General features: G+C 41.2%; 1 protein-coding gene across 1 annotated transcript in view; it reads right to left on the bottom strand.

Moving 5' to 3' along the window:
- The window catches only part of EBF2 (early B-cell factor 2), a 204,151-nt gene that overhangs the window by 53,034 nt on the left and 128,759 nt on the right, over positions 1–22,358 (bottom strand). The window contains exons 7-10 of the mRNA XM_006766438.2: positions 19,246–19,327; positions 4,274–4,391; positions 2,629–2,759; positions 1,373–1,499 (exon numbers count right to left, since the gene is read on the bottom strand). Coding sequence (XP_006766501.2) covers positions 1,373–1,499; positions 2,629–2,759; positions 4,274–4,391; positions 19,246–19,327 — 458 coding nt within the window. The remainder of the gene's footprint in view (positions 1–1,372; positions 1,500–2,628; positions 2,760–4,273; positions 4,392–19,245; positions 19,328–22,358) is intronic.

The following is a 22,358-nucleotide window of genomic DNA, read 5'->3' as shown; positions in this document are numbered from 1 at the left end:
TTTCCCCAAATTATGGTAGAATTTGTTATATGGGAAAATATAACAAAATTTATTATCTTAAACCATTTCTAAGTATATAATTTAATAGTGTTAAATACATTCACATTTTGTTGTGCAGCCAATCTTTAGAACTCTTTTCATCTTGCAAAACTGAAATTCTGTACCCATTAAACAACAACTCCCATTCTCCCTACCCTCATCCTCTAAAAACCATCATTCGGCTTTCTGTCTCTATGAATTTGATTATTCTCTTGGTACTATACAGGGTTTTTAAGCTGTTTTGTGGTTTTCCTTCTTCCTGTGCGTAGGTCATCTAAACTAAGTTCTGGTCTAAGGTCTACCCAAATATATTGCCACCTGCTCACCTCTCCCTCTGGGCCTTTGCACATGAGTTTCCTATAGCTAAAACATTTTTCCTTCTCTTTGCCTATCTAAACCCTCCCATCCTTACAAATGTCCATTTCTCCCTTAATATATCATACCACTAACTCTAGTCCACACTAAACCTTCTTTTCCTGGAACTCATATTCCATTCATTGAAAATACCATGCATTTTGAATATTCTAATTCTCTAGCTGTTCTGGGTAATGTACCATTGCCTCCTCCAAAAGTTCTAAACTCCCAGTATAGTAAGGACCATGTATTATATGTCCCTGTACCTTACACCTAGAAAAGGTTGTAGATACAAGGTAGATTATTCAACAAATATTGAGATATATAATAGGTAACTTATACTTTCATAAAATTTAAAACAATTTGAATCACATCAATGGGCAACTCCCTTGAATCCTTTTCGAGAGAATAATAGTTAGCAGCATCGAACAGACTGTCAGACTATAGCAGGGAGGCCAGGGAGGGTTGGGGGGGCGGGTAAGAGATCAACCAAAGGACTTGTATGCATGCATATAAGCATAACCAATGGACACAAGACACTGGAGGGTAGGTCAGGCCAGGGGAAGGTCAAGGGGGGAAAAAAGGAGACAATATGTACTACTCTTTGTAATATTTTAAGCAATAAAACAACATTTAAAAAAGAAAATTAGTTATATCCAGCAACTTTGTATATGTTTTTGTCTGGTTGCTTGAATAAAGGTCTATCCTAGCAAGGTTTCAGCAGAGTTAAATGTATAAGGAGGTACCCCTGAGATGAGCTGCTATGACCATCTCCCAGACTGTGCAGAAACTGCTTAAGTAGAATACAAATTTAGAATCAAGTCTATACTTTCCCATTCAATGCCTTTTACCCAGTCCAGTTTTCCCACACAAGCAGAAAGACCTAGTAAATTTAGAATAATGAAAAAGTACAGAGACTTGGAATTAGACCAAAGGTGAACCAGGGGCCAGTCCCCTTTGGAATCATTTTCTCACTCACCTGTGTAAATGAACCTTCCTGGAGCTCCTTTGCAGAACTGCTTGGATTTATAAGATAAAGTCACTTCAACCACTCCAGGGATGTGTCGAGGAGGAGTCTGAACTCTGATGGCATGAGGAGTGATTAGCTGAGGAATGAACAGGCATGGAAATGAAACACCTATTATAGAAGTTATCACCAAGGATACTGAGAACATGAGAATCTCCCATGACTACTCTGACCAGGGCAAACTGGCATAGTCATGGCACCCGAAACACTCTGAATACCCTGTCCCTGTCTCTCACATTTTTCTTTCACACCCTGGAATTTTCTCTCAACCTACCCTGTCTAGATCCTCTCCTTCCTACTAGCCCAGCTCAAGTCCCTCCCACCTCTTGTGCCCACCCCACCCCCATCCCTGTAATCATACTCTCCTCCTAATTCCTATACTGCTATGATCTCACATATTGATTTGGCAACTTCCACATCCAACTTAACATCAGTAGTTATCTTTCTGTAACATGTCTCGTTGGTTTTCCCATTATGAAAGTAGAACTTTAGAAACTTTAGAAATTACAGAAAAATATAAGGAAAAATATTAACATTGCATAACCTGAGACAACTGTTGTTAATCTTTGGTGTGTTTCCAGTACTTTTCTATGGATGGATGTTACGTAATTCGACCTTTACATCCTCAGACAATGTTGTCCTGATTTTTTATTCCAGTTAGCATCACAGCATAAACATGCACCCTTCTCCTGGTCATTAGAATTTTTTCAAAACACAATTTTTTAAAATACATTTTTATTGATTTTAGAGAGGGAGAGGGAGAGAGAGAGAGATAGAAACATCAATGATGAGAGGCTGCCTCTCGCATGCCTCCTACTGTGGATTGAGCCCACAACCCAGGCACGTGCCCTTGACCAGAATCACATCCAGTACCCTTCAGTCCATAGGCCAACTATCTATCCACTGAGCCAAACTGGCTAGGGCAAAAAAAAAACAACAACCCCACATTTTTAAAATAATATCCCATCATTTATTTGCCCAATATGACTATTCTTATTTTTTTCAAAATTTTAATTAATACTGCAATGAATATTTCTATTTTTAAGTTATCCACGCCTACAATAAATTGTGGTTTACATGTGGCTAATCTTTGGTACTTAATAGTGTGCATTCATGCTGCTGATACTACAGGAATCACTAGTTTCAAACTCAGAGCAAAACAATCTTTGGGCCAAAGAAAATCAGGAAAGCAAGTTGCCCCTGCCTACCTCGCTCCATACAAGCATAGTCCCAAACACCACTTGGAGGCCATCAAAGAAGTTGTCCCCAATGATGATGACCATGGCTCCTCCTGTGGTCCAGCCTTCACTTGGGCTAATGGCTTTGATGCAGGGGGTAGCTAAAAAGATAGAAAAGAAAAGTCAGGTCTGCCCTTTGGTGGCTGAAGTTTGGAGTTTGGGGAACTGACTGCTCTTAAAGGCTGTTGATCATTCCAAGAAGTTCAAGTTGAGCTCTGCTGACTTGCCATCATTCCTTAATTGGTTGTTGGTTTTCACCAGGTCATTAAAGCCTAATGATTTGACCACTAGGTATGAAAACATGGAACACTTAGCTAATTGTGCAAAGGGTGTTTTTAGAACTTGTTCTTCCCCCCCATATTTTTATAAGTTGACCACACTGGAAACGTGTAAATCCCTTTTCTCTCTCCACCTCCTCTGCACTAAGATGTCAAGATTTACAAGGCCTGCTAATGTGCCAGAGAGAGAAGGAGAAAGTAAAATCTGTCATAGGTGAAGGCTTTTTCTGCTCTATCAAGAGACAATTTCTAATCACTTTCCTAACTTTGTAGGAAGGATTCCCCCCCCTTCTTCCATATGTTTGAGGCCTCTGGACTTTACATCCCAACAGGAACCCAATATGGTTTTCAGGCCATAACTAAAGTCAATCCATCACTCCATTTCCAAAGCTGACAGGGTCAAAGGTGGGAGAGAACTTTGGCAGGATTCCAAAAACATGAGCCCCCTTTGAACAGCCAGTCAATCACATCCAATCAGTCAAAAGAAACTGGATGGGTTCCTAGTTCTGAACCCTGGGGTTTTCGTCTCCCCTTCAGTGCCCACTGTGGGAGAATTAACACCACTCCAAATTCTTTACTGATTCAATCATTTTCTTTCAGTTCATTAATTCCTATTTTAAATGATACAAGACACATTTTAAAGGCTGAGTTGGGGTGGGGGGCTGGTGAGCAGTATACAGCCAAGCATCACACTAAAATAGTCCCTAATTTCACCATTCATATAGTCCATAACCTCCTACTCCAAGGAGTGGGGAGTGGGCAAGGAAAGAGAAGAACTCAGATGGGCTTTACTTAGGTTTGTCAGTTATCTTCCTCAATATACTTAAATTTTTCAGACAAGTTGAAGTTTAACAGTTACCTGTATTTCTAATTACTTTAATGCACTTGGAAAACTACCCAGAGCAGACCATGATTTCTTCTAGTCCAAGCAAACAAAAATCAATTAGTGTCAGTTTCATTCTGCACATTGTTTTGTTTTGCCCACAATCTGTTTAAGGGCACATCTGACACTTATTCATACATGTCTGGCACTATAATGTTCCTGTTTAACTAAGATGTCATAGGCCTACATTTGCCTGAAATACCTGCCTAGCAAAAAGAAAAACACAACTGAATGGAACAGATTCAGGCATGGAGTCTTTAAACATCGTGGGGAGATGTGTAGGGTTATAATGCAGTATGCGGGAGTCAGTGTTTACAGCTTCACTTTAAAACCCACATGGTCTTGTGTACTTTCTCCACTCCTACTCAGAAGCATAAATTTGAAATTCAAACAAGGAAATTGTGGAGAACTTAAATTTGTCTGCCATTCTCGCCCTGCCCGCAGACAGCCCTACCTTCCGAAGGGTCCAGTCTTCTCGCTCTCCGCCCATGCTTTGAGTTGTTATGAACAAACATGTTGTCGGAAACAGCCAACACATGTCCATCCACATTCACTGTTGTTGATAACACAACCTGCATATTTAAAGTAAAAAAAAAAAAGGAGGGTGGACTTAGTTTCATATAAGGTAGTAAATGTACCAGAATTCTGTTTGCCAGATTTCCATATAGCTGACAAGAAATGGAACAAAATTTGGGGACAGGGCCATGCTCTTGACATTTCACCTCCTCTTATAATTATGGGAAGAGCTTCATGGAAAAAGAGACTGCCCTTCATCCATGTGCTATTACATATTTGTGTTCAGACTATGCTCAGATGATGAAATGGGGAAATTGGGCTTGTGCCTGCTACTTCTAGAAATGTAGTTCTCTAGCAAAGGACCTGGACACTCATTCCCAGCTGACCGTTGCAACAAGGGACTGACTGTGTGTGATCAGGAGGCTAAGAACTGAGCACCAGCTGGGAGGTCCTTTCTCCCAGAACAGGAATGGGTCCTTGCACCTCTGACATGTGCTAGCGTAAGGCTGGCATGGAGATGCTACTGATGACTTGTTTGTGGTGTCCCTGCCCACTAGAGAGCAGTGGCAGAGATGCTCAGGCTTTAGGCAAGAAGGTCAGATTGCTGGAATTCAGTGTTGAGAATGTAGAGCATTCAGTATCTAACCAGAGGAAAGGGAAGAGTTGGGTATGGAAGAGTGAAAGAGCATGGATTTGCAGTCAGATGAAACTGAACTCAAATCCCACGCCTGTCGCTTCCTAACTTGTAACCTTGGACAAATCACCAACCTTTATAAATGTCCATTTTTCTTTTCTGTAAAACATAAACAATGCCTCTCTCTCAAGGGCTGAATGAGACAAAATAAGGGTAAATACATGTAAAGCTTTCAGTGTGGGGCCTCAATGAATTCCCCTCCTAATAGCCTCACGTCTGCCTTGTTTGATTAGTTAATAGGACAGACAACATTACTCACTGAGCCTCTCCCATAGTTTACCAGCGGTTCCCAACCTGTGGGTCGCGAACAATGAAAATACATCCTGCATATCAGATATTTACATTACGATTCATAACAGTAGCAAAATTATAGTTATGAAGTAGCAATGAAAATAATTTTATGGCTGGGGGTCACCACAACATGAGGAACTGTATTAAAAGGTCATGGCATTAGGAAGGTTGAGAACCACTGGTATGCTCTGGGGGAGGTTCTAGAAAGGGGAACACAGGGGCTAGAGACCCAAAAGTTACCAGTCATGACCCCGCCCTCAAAGACCTTATATTCAAGCTGGAGATACATGGCTAACATAAAGCAAGTAGCACAAGGAATAAGATTCCATTGAATTCTATGTGTGAGCTGCAGATCAGGAGTGTGCAAAAAGTTCAAAGAGGCAGAGATTAGCCAAGGCCAGAGTAGCAGGGAAAGTGTAGCAGAATAGAGCAGACTCGAACGTACCTTCCACCAACATGCTTGATCCAGGAAGATGAACTATCCTAGATATGAGTCTACTTGTCAGTTATGCATGGAAATATTTTTAAGAAAACAACTTATTATATACATATTCATGCATGTGTATACACTTTTTTAACCCTCACCTGAGGATACAGGTTTATTGCTTTTTAGAGAGAGAGGGAGAGGGAGAGGGAGAGGGAGAGCGAGAGGGAGAGGGAGAGGGAGAGATGAGAGTAACATTGATTAGTTGCCTCCCATACACAACCTGACCAGGGATCAAACCTCAACCCAGGTATGTGCCTTGAGTGGGAATTGAACCTGCAACCCTTTTGGTATACAGGACAATGCTCCCAACTGAGCCACCCGGCCAGGGCATACATGCATACATATAGACTTTTCAAGGAAGGGCAATGAATAGGTACATAATGACGAGCTCTACTTGAAAATGACTCTCCCTGTCAAATACTCCATTATATTAAAGTATACTTAATATTAAAGTATACTTAAAAGGGTTAAATTTTTTGATATTCTTCTTTAATTTTTTCTGCCACCCCTTCCTAACTTATTAAGTGAAGGGGAATAAAACCTTGACCCTACCTTAGCTCCTCATATGAAATAAGATTCATTAAATGTCACTTAAAATTTTTTACTATGAATAATTTCAAGTAAACAAAATGAACAGAATAGTATAATGAATTTCCACTTTTAGGTGAAATTTACAGGCATTGAAATGCACAAATCTTAGCTGCACAATTTTGACAAATGGATACATTCAGGTAAGACTCACCATATCACGATTTAGAATACTTCCATTACCTTACAAAGTTATCTTATTCAATCCTACTTCCTGAGGCAACACTCTTCTGATTTTTTTTTACTTGCAAAGTTTTAGATGGTATCCTTTAAATCTTTTAATGTATACTTTAATATAATGGAGGTTTGGGAAAACCCCTAAAACCATGAGTCCACAGAATATCTCACATAGCCTGGTGCCATAGGCATGACTGTAGCACACAGGAAATCATACTTGGACATGAGTGGGCTTCAATCATTCAACCCAAAGGTATTCATTGAACTCCTGCTAAGTCTACAGTATTGTCATGCCAGATTCTAGGATTTTAACCAATGATCTGACTAGTACAAAACACAGCATAATATTTCTCCAGTTGCCTTTCAGAAAATTATTATCAATATAATTGCTCACAATTGAGGGATACAGCCTGTCTAGCTCTGGGTCTGTTTTCAATTGTGTTCATGTTAACCTGTTAAAAGTCTGGAGGAAGTCCTTCCAGAAAGTTCCTATCATGTAGCGGCCACCATAAGAGGGAGACATCCATCACTCTGGGTAAATGTGTGAGTCACAAGCCCTTGTCAGGGCCATCTCGCAGAGAACAGGATGGCATCATAGTCAAAGGAAGAGGGAGGCTGTCTCCTGGCCATGGGGTTAAGAGGAACATGAAGTTGAAAGCATTTACCCCTGAAAATAATAGAAGTGGAGAAAAAAGAGGAATCAGGCCGCTTTGGTAAATTGTGTGTGTGAATGAATTTTCAAAGACCTAGCTGTCATCTCTTGGGGAAAAAAAATGAGAGGGTGCTTCAGGCTTTAATTGCCAATGAGCTGTACTCAGCACAGTGAGGGGAACCCGCCTGCCTGGGGCCTACATGGATGTAAAGAGCATTCTCTTTGAGACCACTTTAATTCATTCCACAAGCTTCTTGTCATACTGTGCGTTAGTGCTCCTCGTGCATCCCTGCCACAAAATATGGGGTTTTCTCAAGCCAGCTGATTTCATCATTGTCCATTCGGGTGGAGTGAGAGTCAGTTCCAAAGTGAACATTTCCCAAATGACATACCCTGATGGTTCAGATGCACTTCATTATTTTCTATTAACAATGGAAATAAATTTTAATCTCTTGCTGGCTAGCGCTGGCCTCTCATGACAGCAAGGGAATTAACCTGAATTATTTCAGTGTCTGCAAAATTTATTACAAGATTTTAAATTATGTCCAAATGTATGTGCATGTATATATATAGATACGAGACAAGTTCCCGTTTTTAATATTCCAAATATCTTAGACTCTCAAGTATCTAGAAGAGCTTGCCAATTAAACCAAATTTGCAAAGTGGAAAGGATTTAATTCACAAACTCCACCACGTGAAACCAAACAAGTTTGGTTGTTGTTCTCGTACATGGAGTACACACAAACGTGGACTTTTACATTCATGCACTCTACTTCTGGAAGAATGAAGGACATTATGGAGGTGAAGATACATTTGGTACATTCAAAGCTCCAAATTTAACTTCCTTCACTGTTTTCTGATGAATGATGACAACACTGATATTATTCTCTTTGGAGAAGTTAAAGTTTCTGAATGTTTGAAGACTAAAGGAAGTGGAAAGTGCATTCCAGCCTCGGCTCACTCCCAGGCCTTCCCCTTCCACAAGCCAACTTCTTTCCGTAGTGAGTATTTCCTGGGTCACGAAGGCTGACCTTTTCCATCTGGAATCAATCAGTCAACCCCTGACAACTTCCTGAAACACCTCACTCCATTTCCTGTTCTCTCCCCCTTCTCTCTTTTCCCCTGGTTTGCTTCACTCTTGAAAACTGCAGGCCACAGCAGCTTAATGTTAGAGGGTCAGACACAGTTAGACTCCAAAACACTACACAAGGACACCTTTGACCTTCAAAAATCTTTACATCTTAGCTAAACAAATCAAGGTCAACATTTCTTACCATTACCTTGTTAACTATTTGTAGGCATCTTTGCCAACGATCTCCTGATCATATAACCATCAATACCACTTGTTCTCCTAGGATCATAAGCTGATCTGTTTTAAGAAGTAGCCAGCAAATTTAGTATTGACAAGGGGTGCCATGTGGAGGTACCTGAAACTAATAATCACCAGTCTTATAACAAACATATGGAGAGTATTCCAAACAAAAGAACTTCTATGCCTCATCAGTGTCTCCTATCACCTAAACCTGATACCTAGTATTTTCTAAAGCTGTCAGACTCTCTTGGCACCACCATTCTGCTGGCACAGCCTGAAATGATGCCAATTAGGAATACAGATGTCCATAATTTGTGTGGATGGACCCCCGGTTTTTGCTACTGACACTGGTGACAGCTTTCATTTGTTTCTTGTAGTTGGTGTGTCTGTATTTCAGCTCAAAGCTCCAAGAGCTGAAAATGATGCCACTGTATTTTATAGCTCTCTTCAACTGAGACGTTGCAATTCAACACAAAAGCAACAATCAATTATATTCATGCAAATATTATTTCTGATGTGGTAACTTTAAGCCAAGGCTCCAAGAAAGAGAAGTAGGGATCAATTGGAATTGCTTGCCTTTTTTTTTTTTTTAAGTGAAAGCAGTTTTTCACTTTTTGCAATTCCTTATTTTGCTTAATGAGTTCTCTAACTTTTGGTGAGGCCAGTGCGATACACAGACTAGCTTGAGAGTGACAGTGCAGGTTCTATTTTGAATCATGAAATTAAATGGCAGTTTTAGCTGGTTATACAGAAACAGGAACATAAAAAGTTTGTATCTCCCTTTGAAAAACAGCAGGAAGTCTGAAGAACAAAATCTATGATTGACTGTGTTAGCAATTTGCTACAAGTACTCAAGAAAACTGATTGGCTTTCTTAAATTATATTTTTTCTTCTCATTACCCCGAAGTACTCCCATATCCCTCACTCTAATAATTTATACAAGGCAGAAGCTGAGTTGTAAAGAGCTCTTTCCTGCCTGTAAAGGGCCTCAGTGGGAGTTATCCTTTAGGTGGGCACATTGGCTAATCTGCCCATACAACTAATTTTCCAATAGAGGAACTGTTTCTTTAATATCAGCATGTGGCACAGGTACTTTTACCAAAATGACTTATTCCCACCTTTGGGTTAATATTTTATATAAAATTAACCCAAAGTGTGATCTTTGGCTTTTTGGAACATCACACTTTTGGTTTTTTAATATCGATCTTCCTCAAAGCTCTCTAATTCGGTTAAAGGACAAAAGTCAGAGGGATGACCAGCTTTGATCCTCCTCCCAGCCAGCTTTTCTCAGCTCATACTCAGTTGTTCCTACAAAGAGCCTACGTCTCACAGGAGGGTAACAGAAATAGATAAATCACAATGAAGGTGGGGTGGAATGACTAAATGGTCCGTTTTTGTTGTTGTTTTTTTCGAAACAGACGAGAATCCCAGCGTCTATAGTTGCTGGAGAATAATTACCTTGGTTAGAAACCTCCCTGTGTGGACCAGAGTGTTTGCTTTGAAAATCACACCAAATTCTACAATTAGACACATTTCCCCTCCATTTCAATGAGGGTCATGCACCTCCTAGCAGAATGTGGCCTTTGGTTGTTGAATCTCGGCACAGCTACAATGCATAGCATTTATAACACACTCACCGTGGAGACTGATGCCTACTTGCAAACACATGCTCACCGAGCTAAATAAAATGGTCTTGAAAATTCCTGTTACTTAGCCAAGTATGGAAAAAAATTCTTTATGACATTTTACATCTGGAAATGGAATTAAATTCATGATGTGCATTTCCCTTATAACTGTTCAGTTGCTATATATGTTATTTCAGCTTTCCCAAAGCATAACTATTATGTAGGATTTTATTTTCCACCTGTGGAAGGAGGAAAGAGACATAGAGACCATTAAAAGGACAGAGAAAATCAAGACAGACTTCTGGTTGTGGGGGGCAACCAACTTTGGAGTTCATATCGTGGGAAGAAATACTCCGTTGGTGTCTTTATGCACTGGCTAATTCTCACATCGACAAGGGGACTCTGATGAAGCAATCTGCGTAAGCCTACACTAATTCAGTCCAGGCTAACAACAAACAACTTGGCTACTGCAAATTGTGTTTCTCCTTACCACCTTATTCTTGGCACACATCATAGTTTCAAACCGGATTTACAGGCCAGATTCTCCTTTGTTACTGGATGCCAAAGTCTCCAGAATTGCCTCTAAACACCGACACCACAAGTATGGATTTTGTCATCTTTTTTTTAAAGGAATTCCCAGAATTCTTAGCACATCACTGTTGTTTCATAACTCCTAAGGCTAAATTGTCTGTTCAGTTAACTATCAAGTACCAAAGGAGAGAACACAAGGTTGATTGCTGCTGAGACAGATGTAGGGCATTCTGGGGTTGCTCACACCGAGGGAGGGGGACTGTGGCATGAATGACATAACTCCTGAGAAGATCCTTTCCCAAGTAACCAGGCAGTGCTGTGTTTTAATCAGTCAGGGGTTTTGTTTGACACTCCCAAGCCCTGTGCTACATGCCAGGGAGGCTTCCAGAAAACACTGTCATGACCTCAAGGAGCTGCCATGTAGTTGATGAAGCATAACAAACACTACACTTAATCAGAAAATATTACTCTACAGTAATACAAATTACTCTACAGTAATACATTGAGGACTCAGTTGTGTGGCCATTATATACTCTAGGGGTCCAAAGGTGAGAAAAATTAACCTGAGCTGAAAGCACTAACAAACATTTCCAGCAAGGAAATGAAATTTGAGCTAGGCCTTGAAGAGTTGAAAAACTTTTGCTATACAACTTGAGGTTACTGAAATGGTTATTTGGGAACTTAAAAACTAATTCTAATTAGCATAAGTAGAGTAGTATGCCAACAGCATTTCCACTGGCATATTTTGGCAAATTTGGCTTAAGATTGGGATATCTTTTAGAAACTGTCTTTAAAAAATTAGTTGAATATGTATAGAAATCAAATGGCAATTTTTTTAAAACCAGACTTTCCTGTCATCAGGGAGCTCAAAGATCATTAACCTGTTTACAACTAAATCTCCCATCATCTCAAAGGTCATAGGCACTTGCTACTTCCAGCTGGCCTCATGCTGCTCCATTGACCTCATTGTTTTTCCCATCTAAAATGTATGCCAAGTAGGATAGCTCTGGTCAAGGGCAGTATTGTACTAGCAAACATTTTGAGAGCCCCAGGGGAGTTATAACATATTTGATGCCATCTTGATTTGGCTGGACCATTCTCTTCCACCCAAACTCTGCCCCTAGGGGTCCCATGAATCACCTGTCATCCATCAAAAATCAGGACCATGTACTAGTGTGTCCCATAAGCTGCTTAAGAATCTATGCCTCTTGTTGCAAAACTAAAAAAGCTTTGCTTTCCAGGAAGTTCTGTATCTGCTTGTTCTTTTTTGTGTGTGTGTTAATCCTCACCCAAGGACATTCTTCCATTGATTTTTTTATAAAGAGAGAATGGAAGGGAGAGGGAGAGACAGAGAGAGAAACATCAATGTGAGAGAGACACATCATTGGTTGCCTCCTGCATGCACTCAGACCAGGACCAGGATCAAGCCTGCAACCAAGGTATCAAACCCAGGACCCTTGACTGGAATCGAACCCAGGACCCTTTAGTCCACTGGCTGATGCTCTATCCACTGAGCCAACCAGCCAGGGCTGCATCTGATTGTTCTTGGATGTGCTCAGGTTTTAGTGCCCCAATTGGAGTTTCCTAACCCCATTGAAATCTCACATATCCTCTCTACAAAACTACATAGGCAACTACCTGCATCCACTTGTTTTCCTTTTCTCCCACCAATAACTGTAAACACATTTCCTATATGAGTTGGTCAAAATTCTTATCACCCTGATTCTTGTCCCTATTTGTGACACCAAAAGCCAGAGGGAGGGTGGCAGACAGTTTACCATCAAACAGAAAAGCTTGAAGCATTAGACTAAATAAAAGATCCGCACACCCTCAGAGGGTTTTTTTTTTCTGACTCAAAATAGGTAATTATTAATTCTTAAATGGGACTATCTGGTTTGTTTTACCAACAGATAATGGACTCACCTGTTGATCGGAGAGGCCAGGGACAAGTGCTTTTCATTATGTGCTTTGAACCCTGCTCAGTAGCACAGCAGCTTCAAATGGTGGATGAGATCACAGAGCAGCTGGGGTAGCTCTTGAACTGAGAGATTTGAACTGAAGAAACCTGCAGGCAGCTGGAGCTATATTAAATTTTTACCATTTGGACTTAATTTAAACTCTTGTTTCCCTCTTCAACGGGTGTGAGAGAAATATTCAACATTTTTTATTTAAGGAAAATAGATGGTGGTGCCATTAAAAAGTTTTATATAAGAGCTGGGGGTTTAAAAAAATCATAAGGGTTTGTTGGATGGATCTTGGCCCTATTCCAAGACATGAGTAGCCCTGCCCTTTGCTCTTGCATCGTTTAGTCAAACAGACTAATGGCCAGCGGCTGGCTGTGTATAGGAGGTGCCCCTGTCATCTAATTAATTTCCCCATTGTTCTGTGTAGTTGTTGCATCCAGCAGATTGCACTAACAGGCTCAAGGCCTCTCACACTATCTGACTGCCCCAAAGATGTCAGTCTTTGATGGAGGAGATCTTCGTGTCTTCCATTCCCTTCTCCCCACCACTGTGCGCTTCTTCTCTCTTCCTTGGAGTTCTGACAAACCTGCTGGGTGTAACAAGTCACACCTCTAGGGGTCCTCACACCTTTCCAGTCCCCCTCAAGATGCCCTTCCAGGAGGCCCATCGTGGAGTTGTGTGCAAACCTATCCAAACAAACAGGAATTGACTCGGCACCGATGGCGCTCCCGATCTGGCCCCTGAAATGACTGCATTCACTAGGAATGCATGGGCCCCTTCATACCTCTTGAGGCAAAGGATGCTAAGACCTGTATATTTATCTCAGTGTGCTCCCTAGTTTAACTGTATTAAAATGATTATTTTTATGGGCCCAATCTAAAAAAGGGAGCAATTTAGGAGGTAAATTTGAGATACCCAAGAGTCTCTCAGCAAAGTTCAACAAATGGCGGTAAGAACCCTTATCCGAATTATAAGAAAGCTGTAAGTTTGAGTGAAGGAGTTCCTTTACAATGATTCTAGGGTGCCACGCCTGTGTGACTCAGTGGTTGAACATTGACCCATGAACAAAGAGGTCACTGGTTCATTCCTGGTCAGGGCACATGCCTGGTTGCGGGCTTGATTCCCAGTATGGGGCGTGCAGGAGGCAGCTGATCGATGATGTTTCTCTCTCATCAATGTTTCTATCACTCTATGCCTCTCCCTTTCTCTCTCTCTCAAAAACTCAATAAAAACATATATTTTTTAAAAATGATTCCAGGGTTGGAGATGTGTCAAGGTATCTGCTACCCACTCCAGAATGACTAATGTACAAGTTGGTGCTGCTCATATGATGGAAAACACACCAGCCCTGGACAGTGGTCATGTCTGTTTAAAATAGAATCTTTTTGAGGCAGGAGTGGGGAAATTGGCACCCTGGCTTCTAAGCTTCCCAATCTCAAGGAAATGACCTACTGACATGAGTGCTGTGGAAAACCTTGAAAACTATCCAAAAGAGCATCCACACAGGCTATTATAATAGTGCTGCTGTTATTTAGTTCCCACATCACCCTTACATTGCCACACCACTGAATTCCAAAAGGCAACACAGGCAAATGGCACCATGATAGGCAGCTGTGCTTCCAGGTTGGTCACTTGAAGACTCCAGAGAAGCACAGCTAAGTTATGTAAATCGCTTATCTTATTTTCCTTATCTACCCACTAGATGTAAGTCTCTCCAGGGAGAAGAATTTTATCTGTCTTGCTCATGTATCGCCAGCACCTAGGATAGTGCCTGGCACACAGAATTTCTGTAATAATAGTGGTTGGGTGAATGAATACATGAATAACTGCATCTATGTTTTCACTGGGACTTGGAGCCAACCCAGCCAGCCTATCTATGAGAGTGACTTGGCAACAATAGCCCTGATTGTTGTCAACTTCTACTGTGTCTTAGAATGTGAATGTGGGAAATGACAACATGCCTGATTCCTCCTATTCTTGGCTTGATTTTCTTTTGGATTTTCCAACTGCCTGCTCTCCACCCACGATGCAGAGAAATAAAGAATGGGGTTCATTATGTCTTAACAGGCCTGTCAGCTTAAACTAGACATACATTTCTTGTCCTTTCCTTCACTGAGCTGTTAATCTGGGTGCTTTACTGAATTGTTCCATTTCAGGGAGGGCAGAGGTGATTTTCTGCATGCGTGGTTCATGGATTAAGGTACTTTGGGGGCCCTGGAAATCTTTTCTTTTTTCCCTTCCTGCTTTCCTTTCTTCCATTTTTTAAAATTTCTCTCTTAAAAATTCATTCAATAACAATTTATTGAGCCCTACAAAATGGCTGGCATCGTGCTAGGCACTGGGGAGAAATACAAAAATAAATAAAACATACTAATTGCCCTCAAGCAGCACACAGTCTATTAGACAAACAATGACTGCAAGGCAATGTGATCAATTGTGTTGGAGTAGCTTGTGGAGAATGGTATGTTGGCTCAGGAGAAGGAATCAACATCTACTGACAGGAAGAGTCAGAAAAGGCCTCACAAATGTGTAGTTTTGAAGCATGCGTAGAAATCGAAACCTGAATAGGGGTGAAGGGCTCTCAGGCAGAGGCGAGAGCATGTGGAAAGGTTCCAAATAATATTCCATGTAGTGGAAATCAATGAGGTGTGCCTGTTGGGTAGTGGGCACATGGAAACATCAGGCAAGGTGCATGCCTGGTATAAAGATGCTTATTTGCCATGCCTTTGTAAATCCAAGCTTTTGTCTATGGACAGTAGGAATTTATAACATACAGCAAGCAAAGTGACACGTTTGAAAAGACAATTTTAGCAGCCGTGCTGAGGGTTGATTAGACAAGGAAGGAGTAGAAAGGCCTTTTGCAGTTTTTTCGGGAGAGATGGGTTTAACAGATACTTAGGAGGAAGAAGTGACACTTTAAAATGAGGAAGGCACAGATCAGGGAGTAAGCTGTGAACATGTACTCATCCGTCATCCAAGTGAAGATGCCCAGGAGGGAGGCAGAGCTGTATATCTGCAGCTCCAGAAAAGGGTGACATCTGAGGAATGCATCCAGAGTCATTCGGGACCCAATGGCATTTAAAGTCAAGAGAGTGGGAAGATCTTCAGGAAAAGTCTTCAGCGTCAGGCCCCCACGTTAATGGTTAAATTGCATGGAGGATGACCATTGGATGTTAGATGAGTTTCATCTCTTTAAGTCAGGGCTCTGTGGAACCCTAAGAGATATTTCAAGAAGTCTGGGAACCCCTGGCATTTTAAGCAAAACTTTGTTAAAATGTAGCTTTTTGTGAGGATAGAAACTATAGCTTTTACCAATTTCTCATAGGGGTCTGAGTCACCAAAGGGTTAAAGTCCACTGTGCATCAATAAATATTTCATATCTGCCCATGATGCTTAGGACTTGAACTGAATTAAAGAGGAGTTTGGTTCAGGCTGGAAAATAAGTTCTATTCTGTTCAGATCAAATCTCCATAAACGTATAGTTCACATTAAGAGTATGTTTGCTCATATAACGAAAGTGGAGGATTGAAATAATCGTCTACATGGTTTAAAATTATTACCTTTTCTTTCTGAATGAGATATCTATTCCAGGAATTCTTAAATCACCATCCCTTTAGATCATTCTACTCACCACCATGATTACATACCACCTCTGGTTTTGTTTCATATTTTGAACTTGATCCAAATTTCTCACTTGACCATTACAGCACATAGTCAAGTCTGTCTCCTTAATAGCCTTCCCCACGTAAAAGAGCTTTCATTGAAGGTTATATGTTTAATAGAATCTGACTACAGCATAAAATTTGCCAATTCTTTTCTGCATGAAAGGACACTTTGCAGAAAGTGAAAGGACAATGATGAAATGAGAAAAAAAATATTTACAAATCACTTACTTATCCGATAAGGACCTAGTAACCCTAATATACAAAGAACCCTAACAACTTAAGAATAAAAAGACGAATAACCCAATTTACAAATGGGCAAAGCATTTGAATGAACATTTCTGCAAAGAAGATTCACAAATGATCAATAAGGACATGAAAAGAATGGTCAAAATCATTAGTCATTAGAAAAAGAAAATCAAAACTATAATGAGATACCACTTCACACTCAGAGGATGACTAGAATTAAAAGCAAACAAACAGAAAATAACAAGTGTTGGTAAAGATATGGAGAAAGTGGAACCTTCAAACATTCCTGATGGAGATGTAAAATGGTAGAGCCATGTGGAAACCAGTTTGGCAGTTCTTCAAAAAGTTAAAGATAGAGTCACCATATGACCCAGAAATTCTACAATTACATATTTACTCAAGAGAACTGAAAACATTTGTTCACAAAAGGAACTGGCACACAAATGGTTATAGTAACATTATTTATAAAAGCCAAAATGTAGAAACAACCCAAGTGCCCATCAACCGATGCCATGTTAAACAACATGTGGTTTATTCTTATAATAGAATATTACTCAGCTATAAAAAAGAATGAAGTCTGAACAAGGATGAACCTCGAAAGAAACCAGACACAGAAATCCACATATTGTACCACTCCATTTATATGAACAGTCCACAATAGACTAATCCATAGAAACAGAAAGTAGATTAGAGGTTGCCAGTGGGTGGGGAGAAGGGAATTGGGAGGTATGAGGTTTCTTTTTGGAATGATGGGAATGGTCTCAAATACATAGTGGTGATAGTTGCACAACATTGTGAATGTACTAAGAGCCCCTGAATCGCACACTTTAAAATAGTTAAAATGGTGACTGATATGTGAATTTTATCTCAATAAAAACTACCCAAAAAAACCCCCACACCTGCCTATTGCCTTTAATTCTACTCCAGAAATTAGACAATCATAGAATCTACAAACTTTTTAAAAAAGATCTCTCCCATTGTCTTTGCAAAAGTCAAATGTTTTCACATAGGATAAAAATTCCTCATTTTGAGACCAGCAATATTTATTGTGACCCTGTTAAAAACACAAGCACATTGAAAATCTCACTTAGTAAATAAGTAAAGAAGTAGGGGAAATAATTAGCACACTTAGTGAGTACAATTCTACGACTTGGGACAAATAAAATGGCAAGGCATTCTATTAAGAGCTCTTTAACTTTATACAGGTGTAAGAATCCACATTGCCAGCCACTGTCCCTGCCTCTGTTTCTTCCAGAAAGTGAAAGCTAAGCTTTGGCCATCAAGGCACTTGAGAATTCTTTTGAATTTCACACATCATTTTGGACTGAAATGATATGTTTCCATTATATACATTTCCATAATAGTGTGTACCACTGACTTCCCCGTGCACAATTGTTCCTACTTGATCCCCCAGACAAATGTATTTCTATTTGTCTTCATATCATACTGCATAGAGGGGAGGGAGGGGCTTAATTTTTTGAGAGGCTGGTAATAGTGTTAAATAACTAACAAAAAATGTCCAGGTCCCAGTAAGATCGATAACCATGATGTGGTAGAAAAAAGAATTTTTTTTCGAAGTAGTTCTCTCTGGCCTGTGTGTGCATCCCCCTCTCTTCCATGAACTCTTTCATGACTCGGTTCCTACACCATAATTAGTGTAAAATAAATAGGTGCAGCCCCTTGTTCAAAAGTACTAAGAACTTCAGAAAAGCATCGCAAAGCCACACACTTGCGCGCTGTACACCTCGCAAAGCTATGGTCGGGTGAACTCCTGGCTCCACCACCTCCTCCCTGTGGTTAGAGGCAAGTTCCTTAAACTCTCAGAACCTCATTTTCTTCACCTGAAACATGAAGCTAATCATCCCCATCTCGCTCGTCGCTGCCAGGATTATTCTGTAAAGTCTCAAGCTCGAATACTATCACTTAACATGTTTTTAATGTTCCTGTGGGGAAGGGAGCCCTGTGTATTTCGATTGGGCGTGAGTGGCAGGAAAGCCATTTGGTGGATTAAATAAGGGTCCTTCAAAGATTAAGGAAGGGGGGCAGAGAGGGGCTGCTCTCCCTCTCATCTCCGACCTGACACACTTTGCCTGGCTCTGTGTTTTTATTAGCTTGCATCCTCGGTACATCAGTGGCAAGGGTGATGAAACCGGTGGCAGATTTAACTGCCAGGCAGCTGGGTCACTGTCCCGTGGGTCTTGTTGTCATGCCGCGATCTTAAAGTGACCACGGCTCTTTGGGCTGCTGCTTTCCAAAAGACTCCGAGTGAGACCACTGAATAGTTAACCGGTGGAAAGGGGAAGAAAGAGGCTGTTGCTTGCAGAAAGCACAGAGACGCCGCTTTGAGAAATCCCAGGGCGGCTGGATATCAAGAACATGGTTCGTGCTGTGGGCAGCTGTGTGTGCGAAGGGCAGCCTGAGGGCTTAAAATCAAATCTCCAGCACGGGTTGGTGCCCATCCCCTGGGGCGCGGGCACTGGAGGCAGAAGGCCTGAGCACTGTAATATGAAGAAACCCTCACTGCTACCTATGGATGAGGGATCTCGCTTACAGTGATCTTTTTCATTGTTGGCAACCTGTGAATCATGTGTTCTAAGAAGAAAGAAAGGAGAGGAAAGGAAGTGAAGGAGAGGAGACAGGATGACTTATTTCCCAGGGAAAATCTGCAGGCCTCTTACCTGGAACCTTCTCATGTCCCTCGGGTTTCCTGCTGTTTTCAAACAATTCTGATTGCACTTGAGGAAAAACTTTAAAAAGAATCTGTGAAAAGAAAGCAATGCGTTACATTTTTAAGTAAACATGTTTGAAGAGAGAATATCCATGCATTCTATTAGATTTGGTTTGAAGGTGATTGTATTTCAGGCCTGGGGAATTTCAGCGGCCCTGCCTGGGAAGGAACATGGCTGACCCTCCGCAATTTGCAAATTTGGATGTTTTCTGTGGCAAGTCAGCTCCATCTCTGTGGAGGATCGCACAGTGGTTCACAAGTGGGGTTCTGGCTTGTGCCCACGCCCCAAGTTGCTAGGGCATTCTCTCAGGAGAAAAAAAAAAAGCTTCCAAAGGGGCAGTGGCTCCTGCGGAGCAGAAACGGCTCCCTCCGAGGCTGAACATGGCATGACTTAGCCCAGAGTCCAGGGCTCCTCCCGACTGTGGCCTTCTGCTGGCCACACACACCCCTCTCCCCCCCACACCCTCACCCCAACACCCTTACACACAGAGGGGGCCTGATAGTTTCAGCCAATGTGCATACACATCAGAAAATGTTATGTTACCACTCAAAGACAGAGTCAGTCTGTGCAGGGTACACGCTGGGGGTTTTATGATTAATAACAAGAGTGAATGTCCTTTTACTCCTTCTTATAGATTATCCAGAAAAAATAAAGGCACAGAATAATGGTCCGAGGTCATCATTCATAAGACATATTTTTTAAGCCAATAATCTCCTAAATGAACTAATTTAAAAATGGGGCATCTTTAATCAGATAAGTACATCCACCAAGAAAAATGGCAGAAGCCGCCTTTTCAGTGATTTATGTATTTAATGTTTGGAAATTTGTTTCAAAATACAATAAGTTTTTCATTTATTTTACTTGCAGAGTCTTTTTCCTTAAAAAAAAAAAATCCAGCTTTTGCAGTGCTAAAGTCCCAGGTGAGCTAGGCCTATTTCCCTTTCTGTTACTATGACAACGAAATTTTACCGCAGTCCCAAAGTCCCTTCAGAACTCTCACATCCATGCCTTGAATTAGAACTTTAAAGGAAAAGATATACATTTCCCCCAGAATTTACCAGCAAAAATAAGAAGAAATCAACCGTGCTCCCAAAAATTCTATTTTAAAGCAACGGTTGGCGAGATGCTCGCATGCTGACCTCGTGTTTATTGTTAATTCTTTACAAAGCACACAGAAGAACTAGAGAGCACTCCAATGGATGGTATTTCACACTTCAAAAAAAAAAAAAAAGGAAAGCTGATGGAAAGATAAACAGTAAATGATAAAGGAGGAGAGGAGGGGAATTGCACTTTTCTGAGGGTTTTATTTATTTTTTTCTGTGAATCTCCTTTTCTCTAGACTTGCTAAAAATAAGTGGCCAAGTGTTCCTGCCCCCTATCTAATGAATAAGGTTGGGTGTGAATTTAGACATAACAGTTAAATACTTTTTCATTATCTTATAACATCTGCTTTTCACATCTCCCCTGTAATCCTTTTTTTTTTTTTTTTTTTTTACTTTGAGGAGTATAACCATCTTTTTTTTAACCTTTTCTGGGCGGGAGGTGCCCACCCAGGGGCCTGCGATGAGAAGGCCGAGGAAAGGCTTTGCGCAGCGGCCTTCAGACTCGCAGCCTGCCCGCGCTCCCAAAGTCAAAGTGCGCCCTGTGTCTGCCCGCAGCCCTCGGAGCACTTTACAACGAGAGCCGCGTTTATTTGAGAAAAGATGGACTCGGAGTCAAACATTCTGCTTTTGACGGGGAAACAGTCTTCCATTCGTGCGTCTGCCGCAGCCCTCTGCGGGCACCGCCGGCGCCCAGACGCTCTCCGCAGGCTCAGAACTTGCCTTTTCCCTGGGAAGTCTCTCTCCAGACAATAGTCCCCACCCCCGCACCACATCGCCCTCCAAGGCCCCATCAGTGATTCACTTCTCGCCTCCTATGTCACCTCCACCCCATCCCTACCCACCCCACCCCGCCCCCCCCAAAAAACAAAAAACCCACTAGAATCTAATCAAGTGCTTTCTCTCACTAACGCCTTGATTTGGGGAAAGTTTTCCCACAATTGGGCTCCACATAATGCTTTCTGTGTGTGTTATACTTCCCCTTACCTACCCCACCCTTCCTCTGAAACGTATCTGGTGAACACATTAATGTTCATGAAGGCGTTATTATAGCCATGGTGTGGTGGGTGGAAAAGTGCAAAGGAGATAAATGTTTACATAAAATCAAATTGGTTTAGGGAAACGAGGGGCCTGCTGAAAAGCTTTATTCATTTTTAAATTAGGACCCTTAACAGTCCTTAGGATGGAAAACACCCAGCTTTGACTCATTTTGCTGGTTTCAACCTACACAGCCCCCTGCACACTAAAGATATAACATACTGTTCACAAAGGCTAAGAGAGTGGTGGGGGAGGGGGTGTGGGGGCGGAGGAAGAATCCTCTTATATTGTATAGTACTTTGTAAAAGAGGCTTAGTTATTTCTATTTCTAAGTGGCCAGCACCAGAAATTATGGCCTGGATAGTTTACATGTGGACCTAGAAATTAATTTAAAGGAATTCTGGGGCTCACTGACATCTCCAATTTTTTCTCTTCTTTTTACTGATGTCTTCCACCTGCCTCCTTGTACCCCGCCACCCATCATGCTCAGGGGCTTGGTACAGAACCCTTTCCTGACCAAACCAGCCATTAACCACAGGGTAACGTTCAGGGAACAAATCCCCTGGGTCCAGATCCCTCTGCAGGCAGAGCTGCCTGCAAAATGTCAGCTCTCTCTACTTAGAAATGGGAAACCAAATGAATTTCAAGATTCAGACCAAATGTGTAGATTCTCATCGGGATGGAAGTTATTTTCACTTTCTCCAAAAAATGTTGACTATATAAATACAATCACCACTTCGCAAGGCCTCTAATCTCCTACCTTAAGAGGATGCACTAACAACTACAAGTTTATCCTCCTTTTATAGATAAAGAGGAACAGAGAGGTGGGGTCAGACATGGAAGCATGCAACAGAATGATGAATCTCAGAGGGAAGGGGGGGGGTGAGAAAAGATTAACCAAAGAACTTATATGCAAATATGTAT

This window comes from Myotis davidii, unplaced genomic scaffold, assembly GCF_000327345.1.
Source record: "Myotis davidii unplaced genomic scaffold, ASM32734v1 scaffold502, whole genome shotgun sequence".
In the NCBI taxonomy this organism is placed as follows: Eukaryota; Metazoa; Chordata; class Mammalia; order Chiroptera; family Vespertilionidae; genus Myotis; species Myotis davidii.
The sequence above is the reverse complement of the archived record's forward strand: the minus strand, read 5'-3'. Positions and strand labels throughout refer to the sequence as shown.